This window comes from Trichogramma pretiosum, unplaced genomic scaffold (assembly GCF_000599845.2).
Source record: "Trichogramma pretiosum strain Unisexual culture from Peru unplaced genomic scaffold, Tpre_2.0 scaffold112, whole genome shotgun sequence".
NCBI classification, from domain to species: Eukaryota; Metazoa; Arthropoda; class Insecta; order Hymenoptera; family Trichogrammatidae; genus Trichogramma; species Trichogramma pretiosum.
Genome location: NW_019641022.1, coordinates 225738 through 243904, shown reverse-complemented (window position 1 = coordinate 243904; position 18167 = coordinate 225738). Strand labels below are relative to the sequence as shown.

At 41.3% G+C, this 18167-nt stretch overlaps 1 protein-coding gene across 11 annotated transcripts in view; it reads left to right on the top strand.

Annotated features, from left to right (window-relative positions):
* Nucleotides 1-14775, top strand: part of LOC106652671 — a 48815-nt gene extending 34040 nt beyond the window's left edge. For 3 of the 11 annotated variants that reach the window (XM_023458028.1, XM_023458027.1, XM_023458029.1), the window contains 12 exons: nt 809-1219; nt 1310-1702; nt 4434-4897; nt 5967-6179; nt 6272-6482; nt 7366-7547; nt 8936-9119; nt 9193-9544; nt 9641-9821; nt 11886-12257; nt 12995-13451; nt 14398-14775. In XM_023458028.1, the coding sequence (XP_023313796.1) occupies nt 809-1219; nt 1310-1702; nt 4434-4897; nt 5967-6179; nt 6272-6482; nt 7366-7547; nt 8936-9119; nt 9193-9544; nt 9641-9821; nt 11886-12257; nt 12995-13451; nt 14398-14769 (3792 nt within the window). In that variant the 3' untranslated portion in view covers nt 14770-14775. Of the gene's footprint in view, nt 1-808; nt 1220-1309; nt 1703-4433; nt 4898-5966; nt 6180-6271; nt 6483-7365; nt 7548-8935; nt 9120-9192; nt 9545-9640; nt 9822-11885; nt 12258-12548; nt 12561-12994; nt 13452-14379 lie in introns of those variants that run through there. The other 8 variants (XM_023458030.1, XM_023458037.1, XM_023458032.1 and 5 more) reach the window with 8 other exon arrangements.
* The last annotated feature ends 3392 nt before the right edge of the window (nt 14776-18167 follow it).

Sequence of the window (18167 nt, the reverse complement as noted above, 5' to 3'; positions counted from 1 at the left end):
ATAGATTTGTCCATCCCCGGCCGCGCGCGCGCGTTCGTCGTTAATGTCAGTCCGATATCTCGAATGACGCTCGATCGTTCGTCGATCGCTGCGTTGCGTTCCAATAACGTTTCAAAAATACACGGGACATCCAAAGTGTCTTCCCTCCTCAGTGACAATTCACAATCGCGCCCAAATGATAGTCGTCGCGATCTACTGCGTCGCGTTCCTCGTCGCCGGTGTGCTGCTCAAGATATTCATGGTTCTCTGACGGCAGGCCACTATCGGTGCTAGCGCGTACGGCCTCGCCGAGCGGACTCAGAACGACGATGAGCTGCAGCAGCAGCAGCAGCAGGAGGACGTTGTCGTGCAGCTGTCCGCACCGTCGTCGCTGCTGGTGGCTACGGACAGCGTCGATCGGTCGTGCGAGACGTGACGAACGTGAATAATTGTTTATTTATTTTTTTTTTTTTTTATAAGCGAGTGCGTGTTTTTTATCAGTGATAATAAATACAATGGAAGAGCCGGAAGTGTATCCTTATAGATATCAGCGCAAATGTCGCATGTATTATTCCGAAAACATATCGGTATATACATACACTGAGAAAAAAAATTCATCGATTCAATGAAATCTAATTTAATATTTTATTTACTATTGTTGGATGAAATAAAAAAGATTATTTCATAGATCGTATTTAATTAAATAATTTTATTGATTTTATTGAATCAATGAATTTTTTTTCTCAGTGTATATAATGCAGAAACTATAATGGTAAAAATATTGTGCATACACATGAACTAACTCGATTTCTCTATGGTCCGCTGACAGGAAGCGACATGGCACCCGCTGGAAGCCGGCCCAGGTCGCGCGGCAACCGCAGCAGCAACGTCGTCGTCGAGCATCGTCCACTCGCAGGACTCGGTGCGAGCCACCTCGCCCGCCAAGTCGGCAGCGTCGTCGTCAGCAGCCTCGTCGTCCGCAGCGTCGACAGCGATTACCGATCAGCATCATCATCATCATCAGAATCCGATGGTCATGGATCTGACGCTAGATAACACTAACGCCGTGAGCAGCAGCAGCGGCAGCACAGACGACCTGACGTATCTGCGCCACCTCGAGCTCGAGCCCTGCGATCCGCACACGGGACTGCCACTGCATCCGGGCTTCGCGGCGCGAGGCGGTCGCACCCCCTGCACCGTCACGCGCAGACTCGTCCGACATCCCGCCGCTCTTAATCAGGTACGACTTTTTTTTTTCAGTCCCATTATCAACCAAAAAACTCGAACGAGCGTGTACTGATGCGAAATTCGAAATTTCCCCCCCTCGCAGGTGGCATGGGGCTTCTCGCTGTCGTGGGGCCGACCGCCGCGGGTCGAGCGCGTCGATCCGGCCAGTCCGGCCGAGCGCTCGGGTCTGCGGCCCGGCGACTACGTCGTCTTCGTGGACGCGAGCAACGTCGTAACGCTGGCCCGCGACGACATACTCGAGCTCATCCAGGCGGCCCAGAGCCAGCTCGTGCTCGAGGTCTACAGGCGCGGCGGAGTGGCCGCCTTGGGCGGCGCCGCCACCTCGACCATGACTCTGAGTAACAATGCCGTCGTGCCGGCCTCCGTCCAACCTCATCACAGGCAGAGCATAATAGCTGCTGCGCCGCATCAGCAGCAGCAGCAGCAGCAGCAGCAGAGTAGTCAGTCGGCGGTCGTCGTCGCGTTCACGGCCGAGGTCGGTACTGGCGTAATCGTCTGAATAGCAGCGGGGACGGGGGGAAAAAAATTACTTTTTTTTTTTTTACGTATTCAATGTATTAGATTCATGTTTTAGATAGTATATATCGATGTTTTAGATGTTTTTTTTTTGTTCAGTTCTGTTCTGTTCTTCGTTTGTTCGAGATCAATTTTTGCGTTTTCTTGAGAAAAAGAATCGAGAAAAGAGAGAGAGAGAGCAAGTACTGAGGATCTAGTTTCGCAACGAGGCGAGAGATGCATGTATACGCTTAGAAATTAAAAGAAAATAATAATTGTTTGTTTAATTTATTAGTTCGTATATTATAGTGACTTGTTGAGGATATGTTTGAATAACGCCTAACACAGTTTGGAAGTTAATAAAGCGTTTGACGCGATGAACATTCAAACTTAAAAAAAAAAAAAAGAAAAAAAGGAAAGAAAAATTCAAAACTTTTCTCTCGGTTTTGATTTTCAAAATTTAGATACACTTTGTTTTCAACGTTTGTTTTTAGTAATTTTTTTCGTTATTCTGTATAAATTAGCACTAGTCTAGCAAAAAATTAAAGAAAAAAAAAAGGAAAAACGTCGATGACCATGATCGCACGTGTCCGGAAAACATAGATAGAAAGAGTATAAAAAAATTTGTTTGTTGCAAAAAAAAACAAAATTGAAAAAAAAATTAAAAAAAGGAAGAAACATTGAAAAGCATATTCTGAATACTTATAAGTTAATCGATCAACGGCACAGTATTTTTTTCTCTGTTCATCTTATACCTGCATTTATACGCGCGGGCTCAGGCGAATTTACGCGCCTGAAAACCATCCGCGCGATAATATACGTATTTTATATTACAACGATTCTTTTAGTCCACAAACCCACACACACATACATCTGTCAGTAAAAAAAAGTTGCAATAGCCAGTTAATATACCAATAATAGACTTTTATTATACAATAGATAATTCAACAAATAGACTTTCACACTTTATCAAACAGTTGCAATATTTTTAATGATCAACTCCGCATTTTCTCACTTTTTGTTGTTGTTTTTTTTTTATTTTTCATACATCAACCGAAAAATTTCTCTCAGCTCATCGACCAGTGAGTTCCACAATGTTTCTGTGATTCAGAATATAGCTTTCATTAGTTAATGTAATTGATATATCGTATATTACAAAGTCGGCATTTTTATCATATAAATCACATTATAAGTAATGAAAGATTTTAGTTTTTAATATTACGAAATCATCTGTGAAATATAGAGCAGTAAGTAATCCGTAGTGTGTTATGCTCGGGCTTATAGACACGCGCAAGTGCATATGCTTTATTTATGTATATTTATTCCATCATCGATTAAGATTCTTCAATTATCATTGAATACAAAGGCACTATACACATTCACACTTGATCATAATTTTTCTTGTACAAATGGCAGCTCACATTTTTATTACAATAGTACTTTTACGATAGAACAATGAATCTCCGATTATAAATATCCGCGATTGAAAAGAAAAAAAAATCTACAACGGCTTGCACGGAGAATCTTGAACAATTGTAAATACGAAAAAGTCTCTTTTCTTTCGTCTTCGTTGAAGTCGTGCGCAGACGCATTTTTTTTATATACGTAATACAAAAGCAATAAGAGCGAAAGCGAAATGAGAAGGAAGGAAAAAGACGTCGCGCGATCGAAGAGTTATATATTTAAGCCAATTCGGTGTAAATAGTATGTATAGATATATTTTATATTTATTTTGTGTACATATACGTAAATGCGACAGTCGACGGTCGAAGATTTGCTCGTGTTGTTTTTTTTTTTTCGTTCTGTTTTTTTTTTGTTTCGTTTAATCTCCGTCTCGCGAGGCTTCCTCACGGTCGCCTCGGTCACACACCCCTTCGATCGTATCCATTATACACAACATACGGTATGATGACAATTACAAATCCGACTTGAGCATTATTATTATTATTATTATTATTATTTATCATTATTATTATTATTATTATCATCATTATGATTAATGCGAAAGAAAATCTCGCCAGCGCAGATTAACAGAGCTTATTATTATCATAAGTTTTCTATTTCATAATTCGCTATACCTACGTACACACAGCACGATGCGTTCATATATTTATTTATATTATATGTCAATTGTAGGCTAATTATTTGTAATTGTAATTTTTTTTTTTTCAATCATTATTATTATAATTTTGTGCTTAATTATTATCGTTTACGTTTATATTTTATTATATATGTACGTTTATGCACGACATGCAGCACATACATCGATGTACACACGAAAACAACGTTTTATATCGCGCGTCTGTATCGCAAAAAAAAAGAAAATGAAGAAATTATTACCATCGCTCGATTTTCATTATAATTTTTGTACTCATTATGATTTTATGCGACGACATATTTTGTACAGAGCAATTTATATATACACACGCGCGCGCTCGAACGAAAAAGAAATGTATGTTTTTGTATCAAGCTTGACGTATCGATTATAATTTGTTGGCAAGAAAATTTTGTTTTTCAAATCAAAAAATTGATCACTGCATTTATTATTTTATTTTCACCTGCACCTCGTCCTGCATCACATTACATATCTCTCTTTATTTTCGTCGTTTAATCGCTGAGCACCCCTTATTATATACAAGCCTATTAACAATTATTAGCCATTCCACGAGAATCGCCATTGACAAGTATTATGAATTAAAAATTAAAAACAGCAGCATCGTCACGATCACGTCCAGCAGCATCAGCAGCAGCAGCAAGTGTCGATCGTCGGCGACGAAGCCAACTCGGAGGAGTCGGACGAGCTGGCGCTGCGCGAGTCGCGCTACTGGGCCTGTCTGCGCTCGGGCCAGGCCCGTTTCTCGGGGCCGCTGGCCGAGCGCCGCGACGTCCTCGCAGCCGCCGACCACATGATCCTCTTCCAGAATCTCGACGAGCTGCTGCGCATCTCCGAGGAGATCAGGGACGAGGGCGCCCGACCCTCGAGCTACCTGGCCAGGGTCGGGCGCATCGTCGCCGCCTACAGGCGCTACCTGGGCGGGCTGCAGCGCGCCTGCTGCCTGCTCGTGGCGCTGCGCAAAAACTCGGCCTTCGCCAAGCTCGTCTGCGAGCCGAGCGTGCCCAAGAAGCGACGGCCCGATCTCACCGGTGTGCTGCTACAGCCGCTCGAGCACTACAGGTACATAATAATTGGACGATGCGCGTTCGAGTGGGTGATTTCTCGGTCGACTCGACGGGTTAAAAAAAAAAAAAAATATTGAGTATCTGACATGATGATTTTGATGTGGCAAAATTGTCCCTGAATTTTACAACAATTTTTGGGACCCTCTATTATTATTTTTTTTCAGAGGATATTTGTTAGAAATTCGTGTACGAAAAAATCTATAAAGTAAAAATTACAAATTTTATAGTCAAAGATGTCACTCATTAATTATAAAATATGGTAATTTTTCGACTTTTTTTTCATATTAAGGCCGTTAAAATGATCAAACCATTACATTAAATTTATAAATTATTAGTTGATATCTTGAAAAAGCTCTGTGTATGTTTCGGAAGATGAAATTCCGGGTTATACTTGATTAGATTTTATAAAGTTGTGTGTTTTTTTCTACCATATGAGCCTCTGTAAGCATCTCAAAACACGATTTCTGAAAGTTTAGACGATTTTCAATAAAAAAGCTCTCATGTGCTTTTTCGCTACATTCTACACGGAGCTAGGAATTATTTTAATATTTACGATGATTATGAAGTTGAAAAAGATTTGGGCCTCTGAAAAAGGGATATAGACGTTTCCAAAAATTTTATAAAAATTTGGGAAAATTTCTGACTTTTAGAACAATGAGTTTTCCATGTTTGCAGAAAAATGATCGATTAAGTTGATAGAGGATAACCCTTGTATTGACTATGTTCGATCCGTCGATTCCAATGTCGTTTAACGTTTTTCTTTTTGAGAAAAACAATCAATCAAAAATCTCTCTGAAAATGATATTAAATAGTATTTCATTTTATAAATTAATACGATACCCTTTGATGTTCGACGATTTTTACAAGGATAACGATATCGGGCTATTTTCTTCAATTTTGGCTGCAATGTTTTGCAACAAATTTCCAAATGTCGAGTGTTCAAATCTTACGTGATACCTACAACAATTAACCCAGAGCTCTCTCTACACGATGAAAGACCCCAAATTTAATAAAAGCTCCCGATTGACCGTCGATCATCTATTTTTTCGTGCCCGCAACAACAGGGAAATGACGAGGCTGCTGTCGCAGACCGGCCCGCGCAACAGTCCGGCGGTGCGCGACCTCGCCCAGGGCTATCGCGAGGCCACGGCTGCCGCGGGCGTGATGGAGCCGCCCAGGGACACGGGCAAGCCGCTGCTGAGCTTGCAGGAGGTCGAGTCGCGACTCGTGTTCGCTCGCTGCAATCCGTTCGCCCTCGCCGTGCCCGGCCGACAGTGGTGAGTACGATCGATCGAAAAACCAAAAAAAAAAAAAAAAACGAAAGAAAAAATAAATTTAAACGTCGTTGCTCGTCGCTCGATCCGCGCAGGCTCTACGGCGGGGCCCTGTCCAAGGTCGAGGGCCGCCGCCAGCAGCCGCTCTGGGCGCTGCTGTTCAGCGACATTCTGGTGTTCGCCACGGTGTCGCGCGACCGAGTGCTCTTCGTCACGGAGGAGCCGCTGAGGCTCGCCTGCATCGCCGAGGCCTGCTTCACGGTGAGAAAGCGGCCCACCGAGTTCCGTCTGCAGCTGACCACGCAGGTACTTTTTCTTTTCTTTTTTGTTCGTACGCGTTATGATATAATTACGTTCGATTTGTAGCCGGATGACAATCTATAAACATATCATTATCAAATCATGTTCTCATTTTTATATAAATTAGACTTTGTTATATTGATGATTACATTATTCATCGTGATATACACTCCGTAACAATATTATCGTAACAAACATTTTCATGGAAATTTTGTTTATTTTCATTACATAGAGTAGAATTATTTTTGATTCCTTTTTTTTTGTTTTGTAATTTTTAGTGTTGCGCTCAAATACTACTGGTAACTCGATATTTATTTACATTCATCCATACTATGAATGGATCTAAAGAGAAAAAAGTTTCGAGAAAATAAAAAAAAATCCTACTCGATACGATGAAAATAGACGAAGATAGAAGTATTTGAAAATTGACAAAACTTCAATGAAAACTTTTGTTACAATAATTTTTATTGCGGAGTGTATCAATATCATTAAAAATGATGTATTAGAATACGAGAATAGCTCCAAATTATTAATTAGACGGTACATTGTTAAATTAAATGGGTAATAACTTTTCTCTATTCAAAGTATATTTATTATTAAATTTTGTTATAATTGACTCATCTAGATCTAATAAACAGTTCTTAGTATTACGTTCATTAATACAATATTTATATTGTCGATAATTGTTAAAATTAGAACGATCATCGATCGATTTAGACACACTTATTTGCCGCGATATAAAACAATACACTTTTACCCACCCTATATAATTTCGTTTTCTCTACAACTTTTACTGTTTCTTTTCTTTGCATTCGCTCGTGTGGCATTCAAAAAAAAAAAAAAAAAAAAACATATTAACAAAAATAAACGGCAAAAAAAACCACCTCAGCCAAGCGACCCGAGCGCGGAGAGCACGACTGCGAGCACGACGGAGATGGTGCAGTGCGGCGGCACCGGAGGCGGCGGAGCCGGCTGCAGTCCCCACAGCAGGCCGAGGCGGCGACTGCTCGTGCTGCGCGCCCCGAGCCCCGAGTCCAAAGCCGTCTGGCACAATCTACTGCAGCGGCAAATGTAAATTCGTTGTTATATAATATTACAATCATTTTTTCAGTAAAATTGGCAACCAAAAAAAAAATACTAACAAAAAAAAACAACAGCAACATTAGCAACAATGACATATCTCTCTCTCTATTATCTGTATGATTTGATATTATTTCGTATCAGCCATATAGACTACGAGTGACACTGTTTTAGTTTATACATTTTTATTTCATTATTTCTCGTTTTTGGTTTTGGATTTTCTGATCTTTGCCATCACTCTCACGTTCGACTCACGTAATAACTATACACTCACACGCAAACACCCATCATGCGTCAAAAATGAAAACGAACATATTTGAATGCGAGTGTTGTATCCGTATCGCGATACAATGAGACCGAGCAGGCTCAATATTGTTGCGGCACGTTGTTATGATTTTTTTTCTTTCGTTTTAAATTAGTCTCAAGATCGTTTGAGAGTATATCAATTTTATTACAAAATATGCACGTCTTTGCTTGTAAAAAATATCTTCTATGTAGTGGAATTTTCATCGTATGAAAATCCAGCCGTACGAAGTATAAAATGAAAATAATTATGTTACGTTGACTAGAAAAATTAGACAATCCGCAGAACGGAATTGGTTTGAGGAATTGGGTTAATAAAGCTTGGTTCTTTTTTTTCGCTCAAACCCTTCTCCGCCATGCGAGTAGTATAGTGTATTAAAAAAATTCATTAGTCGTAGTGCGATGTTATACTATAGTGCAACTGCATGATTATTATGTAATTACAGACATGTGTACACTGGAATGAAATGATTTATAAAGTATATCAATTTGTACGAAATAGTAAAACCGTAATTCAAATCGACATACAAAATTGATATATTTCGTAAGAGAATTCATTGTAAACCAACAATATTATATAAAAAAAATAAAAATAAAAAAAAACTGTTTTTCAATTGACATTCGAGCATCAAGATTTGATTGATTTACACACGTATACACACACACCATAAACAACGAATGCAAGTCGAACGCATGCAATGCTTTAGAAATAAGAAAAAAAAACAAGTTGTTGATAGCTCTACACGAAACTGCAAGAAACTACGTAGTGCATGCAAAAATTAGATGAAAATTTCTTCTGTCTATAATAAACATGTGATATATTTAGCCTCGTCACCTTCTAATGGAATGCCGTAATCTCGAGTAAAAAGTATAATTAAAAAAAAAGTAAACGAATTCAAAGTAAAACCATTTGACTCTGTATGTCGTAATCTATACTATGTATACCTTGTGAGCACAATTCTTTTCTCGTAAAGTAAAAAGTAAAGCAAAAAAAAACAACCAGAGATTATCGAGATTGACATGAAAAAAGACTCGAGGTGAAATAAAGCTTAGCGGTACTGGAACCGCTCCACCAGAAATCTGGTCTATTACAGAATCTACGTGAACACGGGCTACAGCATCGGCGGCAACATATCCGACCTCGACAGTCCGGACGACGAGAGCCCGACCGAGGACGAGTCCTATCTGCTGGCCAAGAGGAAGCTGCAGCAGCAGAAGCAGCAGCAGCAGCATCAGCGGGAGCTCGATAACAGTCCCGAAGTAAGATTTCAGTCGCATCAATTTTGCTCGAGAAAATTTTTCAACGTCTAATCTCTTACTTTTTCGTGTATAGATTTACAAATCGACGCAGCAGCTCGCCGAGGATCAGCTGGACAACGGCGGCAAGCAGCAGCATCACCGGTCCGCGTGCGACGACAATCTCGACTTCACGTACAATCGGGGTGGCTGCTCGACGTCGGCCTCGACGACGACGGCTACGTCTACCACGGCGGCCCGTCACCATCAGCAGCAGCTCCAACAGCAGCATCGCCAGCAGCAGCGCCAGGACGACAATCATCTGGCCCAGTGGGTGCGCAACTCGCATCAGATGCCGCCCGACCACGAGATGCCCATCGAGGAGTGGACGGCCGAGGAGCTGAGGGCGCGCATGCCGCGCGAGGCCAACCGTCACGATTTCACCGACCGTACGCGATTATTATATTTGAATTATACGCTCGAAAATGCGATCGACCAATTTTATATATACCAAGGCGATGATTTTTCCCCGTTCGCGCGCGCAGTGACCGAGGAGGGCGTGATCGTCAACTCGGACGCGGAGCAGCAGAGCACGGCGTCGTCGGCGAGCCTCAGCACCGTCAAGTCCAACAGTCTGCAGCAGCAGCAGCCGAAAATGAACGGCCAGGCGATAACGCCGAGGGACACCTCACCCAACTCCATCAGTATATGCAGAACCTGTCACAGGTAAACTTTTCTCCGCTTTTTCTTACGATCGTCTCCCCCGTTCCTTGAATTGTGAACTGTATGGACCGAGCTACCTTGACGTACGTATGATTCAACGGGAATGTTACTGTTTGCCTTTTTTTGACGCTGGACGCATTTCATCCGCCTATTAATTATTAAGTCGATTATTTTTTACAATCAACTTCTATAACCATCTGAAGCTTCTACTCTGTCTATAATATATGCAAATCATTTTGCTTGCTGCGCTTATTATATATGGTAGGGGAATTGTAACAGTTCACGGCCCCCCCATTCCGACTCCCTGGAACCCCACCCCTGATCCCTTCCCCTCTCCAAACCAAAGGAGTGGGAGGTTGATATGCGGGATATCTGTTTTACCTGCAGTGGGTAAATACCTACCTAATCAGATGTAGGTGGCTGTATCGGTCATGGGGTTACCTACCTTATGATGGGTGAATATCTATCGGCTGTAGGTGGCTTCGTCGACCATAAGGTTACCTACTTTATCATGGGTAAATACCTACCTAATCAGATGTAGGTGGCTGTATCGGTCATGGGGTTACCTACCTTATGATGGGTATAGTATATTACTGCCCTAGGTCGGGAAAAACAGAAAAGTCCCAGGGCACGTGAAATAAGCGACCGAGGCGAAGCCGAGGTTGATTAGCACGTACACTGAGGCTTTCTTTTTTTCCCGGTATAGGCCAGTATACGATTTTACATACCTCGGGCCCGAAAATAGCAATATCCCGTTTAGCGCAGCGGCCGGGAAATGCTACTTTCGGCCCGCTGGTATGTAAAGTATCTATCAGCCGTAGGTAACTTTATAGACCATAGGGTTACCTACTTCATCATGGGTAATTTAATTACCTACCTAGCAGATGTAGGTGGCTGGTATCGGTCGTGGGGTTACCTACCTTATGATGGGAAAATATCTACCAGCCGTAAATGGCTTTATCGACCATGGGGTTACTAACACAATCAGGGCTATCCGAAAATTATTCCTAGGGAGATATCTCGAAGTTGGGTAGCATATCTATCTTACTGGCTCTCGAACATACCCTATACCGGAGTATTCCAAACCATGAAAATCCACATTATCGCTGATCCGAAGGGTGGGTAGCATATCTATCTTACCGACTATCCAACATATCCTATACCTTGGATTCTCAGACATAAAGTATACATTATCGTTGATCTAGAGGCTGGGTAAAACATCTACATGACCAACTCCTCAACATAACCTATACCGGGGAATCTTAGCAATGAAGATTTCTGATCATGCAACATTAAATTCGAGCATATGGCTAACCATCGAAGGTGCATACTTAGCTCATTTACAAATCGTCGTATATTTTTTACAATCAACTTCTAATTAATGCTATGTCGACATGATCAATAATACCGTTATATATCGTAACGACCTTCAGATCGATAGTTTGGAAGGATCAGATAGAGGTATTCTACCCACTCTCCACATTGACTATGACAGATATGCTAGACTTTGTCGCTTGGAATACCCATAAACCCTAATATGGGTTATGTTCAAGAGTCGGTAAAGTAGATATGCTACCCACCCATCGGATCAATAATAACGTATACTTAATGGCTTGGAATCCCCGGTATAGGGTATGTTCGAAATTCGGTAAGATAGATATGCTACCCAGGTATTCTATATTTCCTCTATAGGGATATCCGGGAAACCCTCAGTCATGTCGGTAACTGCATGGTCGATAAAACCACCTACGGTTAGCCGTGAACTGTCATAGCTCCTATACTGCTCATACTTTTTTTTTATATCTCGAGTAAATTTTTGAATGTCGCTCAAACTTGCCAATCTAGAACGAAGATTTGATCACAATTAAGCTCATCACACGCTTTCGAGCTGCAGTCAGAAAATCGCATCTTTTTTCTCTCTCTCTCTTTCATTTTCTCAAAGTCGATATCGAGTACTTTATAGACAGAAAGGGCCAACGATCTATCTAAATTTAACTAAGGTAAAGAAAAACAATTAATCTTATCGTCGTCGTGCTGTCGGGCGCGCCGCACACCCCATCTGCACAGTAATAACCATCGCAGGTCCGGCTGTCCGACGCCGCCGCTGCTGCTGGCGCGCGACCCGTTCTCGCCGATACCCGCGCCACGACTGCCGCCGCCGGACTACAACAATTGCACGAGGCACTCGTCGAACTTCGGCACGCCGAGATCGTCGTCGTCCTCGTCGGCGGCTCGCAATATCTCGTCGTCGACTCAGACCACCTCGGCAGCTACCGGTGGAACATCCTCGCCGTCGAGAAACAATCGAGCGGACTCGAGTGGATTCGACGCTACGACGTCGACGTCGACGACGGCGGCCGCTTCCGGTGCCCAAAACGCGAACGAGGACGGCAACTGCAGCGAGGACGATCTCGACTGCGATGGTGAGCCACCCTACAGGTGTGACTTTTCATTTCTACTCATTACTTATCCATTTGTTGCCTCATTTTGTTGATAATTATTTATGCGAATATAGAAAAAAAAAAAATAATAGATAAATGCCTAATGCAATATATCTTTTATTCTTCTGACACTTATTTTTCAATTTTTTTTTATTACTATGATTAATGATGATTATTGATAATTGATAATAATTAATGATGAAAATTATTAATTTTTGGCGTGATGTGGCGTGTTTTTTCTGTTTTGCACAAAAAAACTTCACAAAAATTGCCTCTCTATTGAGCCTAGAAAATGACAACGGTATGTATTAAGATACGAAAAAAAAAACTCCAAAAAGATACACATCGTTCAAAAAAAGCTCCCCAATATAGATGTTTTTATATATTGTTATATGTTCGTTTGTTATCATGCATCATTATTATTTGAGTTTTCCGTTCTCTGTTTTCTGTTCTTTCTCTCTCGCTCTCTTCAATCAGCTCACCTCCATCATTCAATTTCATCAAAACTCCAATACGATATACGATCGATACAACTGTACTCTCTATAACAACAACAGTTCATGAAATTATTGCTGTATACTCATCGTTAGTTGTTCATTGTCACGAGAAAAAAAAATAAAATACAATGAGATTGAAGAAAAAAAAAAAAAATAAAGAAAAAAGATGGCTTGCTAGACGACGATGAGTCAGGGAAATCGTGCCAAAAATAATCCGAACTCTTCCCACCCCATTCAGGGCTCTTCGACGATTCGACACAATGAGTAGCCTAGACCAGGAGGACGAGCTCGACGCGGCGGACTCGACGCAGGACTGCGACGCCACCACCGCCGACGACGATCGTCATCGTCATCGGCGCCATCATCAGCAGCAGCAGACGGAAGCCTCGGCCTCGGCGCCGTCGACTCTGCGAGCCTGGACCCTCAAGGCCAGCACCTACGTCGTCAGCAAGATGTCGATATTCGAGCAGCTGTCGACGTCCATGCAGCAGCAGCAACAGCAGCAGCAGCAACAGTCCCCGCCGCAGCCACCCGAACGCACCGACAGCGGCGGCGGTGGCTTGGATCTGCACGCCGTGAACAATTTCTGCGACGAGGAGGTGGCCACGACGACCTCGGGCGCGACCTCGGGCGACGATATCTGGGGCACGCCCACCTCCGGCGGCCCGGACGACGATCACTTTCACGGCAGTCCGGTAAGGAAGCTCGCGAGACCCGTATAGAGCGATTGATTCGAGCTATATGAGGTGGTGAATTGCAACGCTGCGATAAATATCTCGATCGCTTGGCTGCATTTGTATTGGGAAATAATGCGAATCTTCAAGATGGCCGTTTCAATGGCCGATCCTAAGCTTTCGGTATAGGAGTTTGGCCATTAGAACGGCCTTACTTTACCCCCTCCAGCTCTCACGTTACTTCCCAATACAATTTACGTTCGATATGTACTCTGGGTTTTATTGCTTCAATCTCGCAGCACGTATATATACTAACTTTCTCTACTTTTTTTTTAATCAATGTTCAGCTTGTACATTTTCAACTTCCGATCTATAATTCTATCTATAAGCACTGGGTTGATTAATATTTTAAAGCTCAAAAATCAAAATAACAATTGCTTTTGGTTCCGTAAATTGAACAAGAGAAATCTTTACATGTAATCGTGTCAATCATTACGATGAGTCAACGACCTAGGTAAAAAAGAAACATTATAAGCTACTAAGAGTTGTTTATGCTCCAGGTAATAAAATTATTCCAGAGTGGAATTTTCAAATTATTAGTTTGTAATGTCCTCGGAGAATCTTGGATGAATCTTATAAAGCCTATAAAGAGCCCAAAAAAACTTAAAATAAACATGAAAAATCTACTACCGGCTAATTTTACTACCTAAAGCATGAACAAATGAAAAAATCATGAAAGATTCAATCGAGTTTAATGAACAAATTGATTGGGTTCGTGATTATTGGTTTCTTTATACAATCTTGATTCGCATGTGCATCTCTTTGATTTTATTTTGTTATCAACTTCTCTTTCTCTCTATCTATTTTTCTCTCTGCTGTCTTGGCCTGTACTGTCTACGCACGCTAACTGTAATCAATCGTAAAAAAAAACAACAACAACAAAAAATAGCCGCATGATCCGTAACAGCCGACGCACTACTCGCTGAGCCACGGCGAGGACAACTGGGGCCTGTCGGACGAGGACGAGCTGGTCGACGAGGACGAGATCCTCGGCATGGACGCGAGCGACATCGACGACAGCGAGGTCTGCAACATACCCGAGCTCAGCATGGAGCAGCTGCTGGTGGGCGGCAGCTTCGCCGGCGCCTCGACCTTCCGCTCGTTCCTCGGGCGCCATCGTCTCGAGCCGCTGCTCGAGGAGGAGGACTCGCTCTCGGTGTCCAGTGCCGGTGGCGGCGGCAATGCGGCCGCCGGGGCCAGCAACGCAACCGAACGCGTGAACGCGTCGTCGCCAAGTTACAATAAACAGAAGCAGCAGCAGCAGCCCGGCTGGTGGTGACAGAGGTGCGGACCGTCGACGTCGACTAACAATAACAACAACAACAAGAGACTACTGGACGATGTCGGCGGTGGCGGCAGCAGCAGCGAGTTTCGTCGAAAGATCCTCGATCTGCACAGGAAACTGTCGCAGGACGTGCACAACGAGGGCGAGCACAAGATCAAGCACTTCGAGATGGTCGTGAAGAAGGTCGAGGAGAGCCTGGACGACAAGGGCTGCGGTGATCCCCAGCAACAGCAACAGCAGCAGCAGTCGAGCTTCCGGCGCAAATTTCGCCTGAGACGTAGCCTGCTCGGCTTCCTGGGCGCTGGACGAGGAGCCAGCCAGGATAGTAATCATCGCGCGAGGAGGAGGAGGAGGAGAAACGACTGCGACGACGACGACGTCAACGAAGTCGACGACGACGGGGGCGTCGAGGCGCTGCTGAAACTGTGCCAGGCCGAGCGCGATCAGAGCGCCTCGCCTCTGCCCAACAGGTCCAACACCATCGAGATCAGCTGCGACAGTCCCAGGACGGCCGAGCGCCGCTTCTGGCAGCTGCGCGGCCGCAAGAAGGATTCCTAGTACAGGATGGTCGTCGTCGTCGTCGTCGCCGATCGTCGCCGCTCGTCGCTGTCGCGTAATTTGTAGCTTCGACGCGACGACTTTTCATCGTCGCAATTATTAGGCGCTGTATAACGAAGCGTAGCTGCGCATCTCGAGATTTCTTCCTCGCGTGGAAGGACGAATATATACATAAAATATATATTTGTTATGTCGCTGCACAATCGTCGATCATTCTACATTAGAGTGTTTGAATCGTTGAAGTAATCAATACAAACTTAACGTTTACGATCGCGAGACACGATTATAAATAGTCAATTGGTTAAAATATATTATATAACTGTATGCGATGTGTAAAAAAAAAAATGACAAAAACGATTATATTAGAATAACGAAATGAGAAAGAGCTGTACAATTTATCCTAGTTACCTGCGCACTTCGAAGAAGCGAGAATAATATTTATAAAATTGCATAAAAAGTGTACCTACGTAATAGTCATCGATGCTACGACCGGTGTACAATTACAATGGCGATTCAATTGAACAAAAAAAATTAATTAATTATCTCGCGCCCTACAGATGTAAATATAAGCATGATAATATCGATTGCCAATTGTTGAAAAAATAGGACGCGACGATCGGTAAAGAGAGTCGCGCGTGTACCGGTATCTGCGCTGCGAGCAAATGATATGCAGTTATTATATTACGTCCATTTAAACTACACTACTGATCTAATTCTTCTGTGAACTCGCTTTCGATTCAAATTTTACAAGCGTTATAAAGTAACTCGAGTTGATCTTTTCATTGTTATAAAAAAAAAACACTTCCATTAATTGTTACTACGAGAGTAATCACGTCCATATGAAAATACATTGTTGGAAAATGTCACACACTTGAATCGAACATTTTTCTAGAAACTAGAGTGCCAATAGTATTTACTGATAGATATCAAAAAGCCTACTTAGTTTTACAGCAATAATTGAGATTAAAAAATAGTACACTCATAATGCGCATATTGAATTATTAACAATTAAAAACAATTGAATATTTCTACATGATTGCAATTAAAAAGCTGCATTTATTATATAAATACGCTAACTTTTGTTTCAAATAACGTAACTATTTTTGTATAGATTAGCACAATTGAAACTAGCCTAAAGTAATTGAATTATTGGTAAATGAAAAATTAACTTTTTCTTTTAGAAATTCTTTAAAAGAATTGTTCTATACTTCTCATACACGAGGTAATAATTAATAAAGCAACTATTAGCTAGTGATTAAAAACTACGTACGTCCAATACTTTTCTGTATTATAGTAGGAATAAAATAATATTGTGTCTGTCAATACAATGAAAATTAAAAGATGATTTCTTGAAAAGTCTTTGAAATTTGTATGTTTATGTAACTCTGTCCATTGTCAAACTAATTTGATTATAGTTCTTTCAAGGAGCATAGCAAACGTAATCTAATTACAAAAAAGTCACTTGATATTCATTAGTTCCGCACGACTGACTCAAAAGCGGCACAATCATCTTCCAATTGAAATTCATGCTTTGCTCCTTCGATAAGATGAACTCAATATTTCAATGAGATTATAGTATAACTGTTGGTAGTGTGTAAATGGCCATTTGGCTGAAAGTATGAATAAAATATTAATTTGTTCAATTATATTTCGTACACTTTACTTCTCTTTAACAAAATATCTACAAAATAACAGGAATTTCATTCAAGTACTTGAATAAAACTTTCATTCATTATCTGTGGCACATATACTTTTAAATCTATTTTTAATCCATCGGGTTTACCCATTTATCCCTCAATACTGCTGTCAAAGTATCTCCACCCATTCTTTTGGGGTCATTTTTGAATGCTATCGTTGCTTCATAGCGTGATCCATTCACTTTTGGAAAAATCAACAGATCTCCATTTTCATGTAAGTAAGTACTATACCTGATTCTGGTTCTGGTAGTTTATCCGGTGCATTCAAATGCACGTTCTTTTGCAAATAGTCTCGGAGCGCCTTCTACTGACTCAGAAGTCGCTACTTCATCAACAAGCTTGATAGCGCCAATATCCGGCCCCTCAGGGTCTAGGACGAGCCGATACGAGTCGTGGATAACATAAACATTGATCCGATCAAATTATGCTGAAATGAGAGTACCATGATCGTAGGTACTAACAGCTAATTTGGCAAATTGAATATAAAATTAAAAAAAAAAATTTATACCTTGGTTTTATTATTAAAATTTATGTTTTGTAAGATAAAAGTGGCATTAAACTTGCCAATCAAGCAATAAGAAAACTGCAATCTTGATTGATAAAATAAAAAATTCTTGGAACAAAGAAATCACCAAAAAATTCGAACCGATGCAGTTTTTATGACCTTTGAATTTATTGCAACCGGAAGTAAACGGACTGGCCAAATACTTTCTTCTTTTTTGTCTATTAAAAAAGTCGGTTCAAGTAACCGAAACTATCAAAGTCCTGCATTTTTTTGATTTTGGGATACGAAATGTAACAAAATCAATTAAAATACAAATTTTTTTTAGTTGTACACGTAGAGCTTTAATTTTAACCTTTTGGTAGCGACATATATAATATTCCATATGTATAATTTGCTTTAATAGTAAGTTTTGTAATTTTTAAATTGATCGATTTAGCTATGTAAATAAATTTGACTTATTATATACTCAAATTGGCCATGTTTGAAATGTGTTTTTGCATAAAAGACAATTTTTTTTTCATGTTCATGAATTTTCAATGTTATCGGGTCTTTAGTATATTGTCAAATTACGTCTATTGCTTTCACTTTGATTCAGCTACATTTATTTTCTTTGTAAATTAGCCATTGGTACC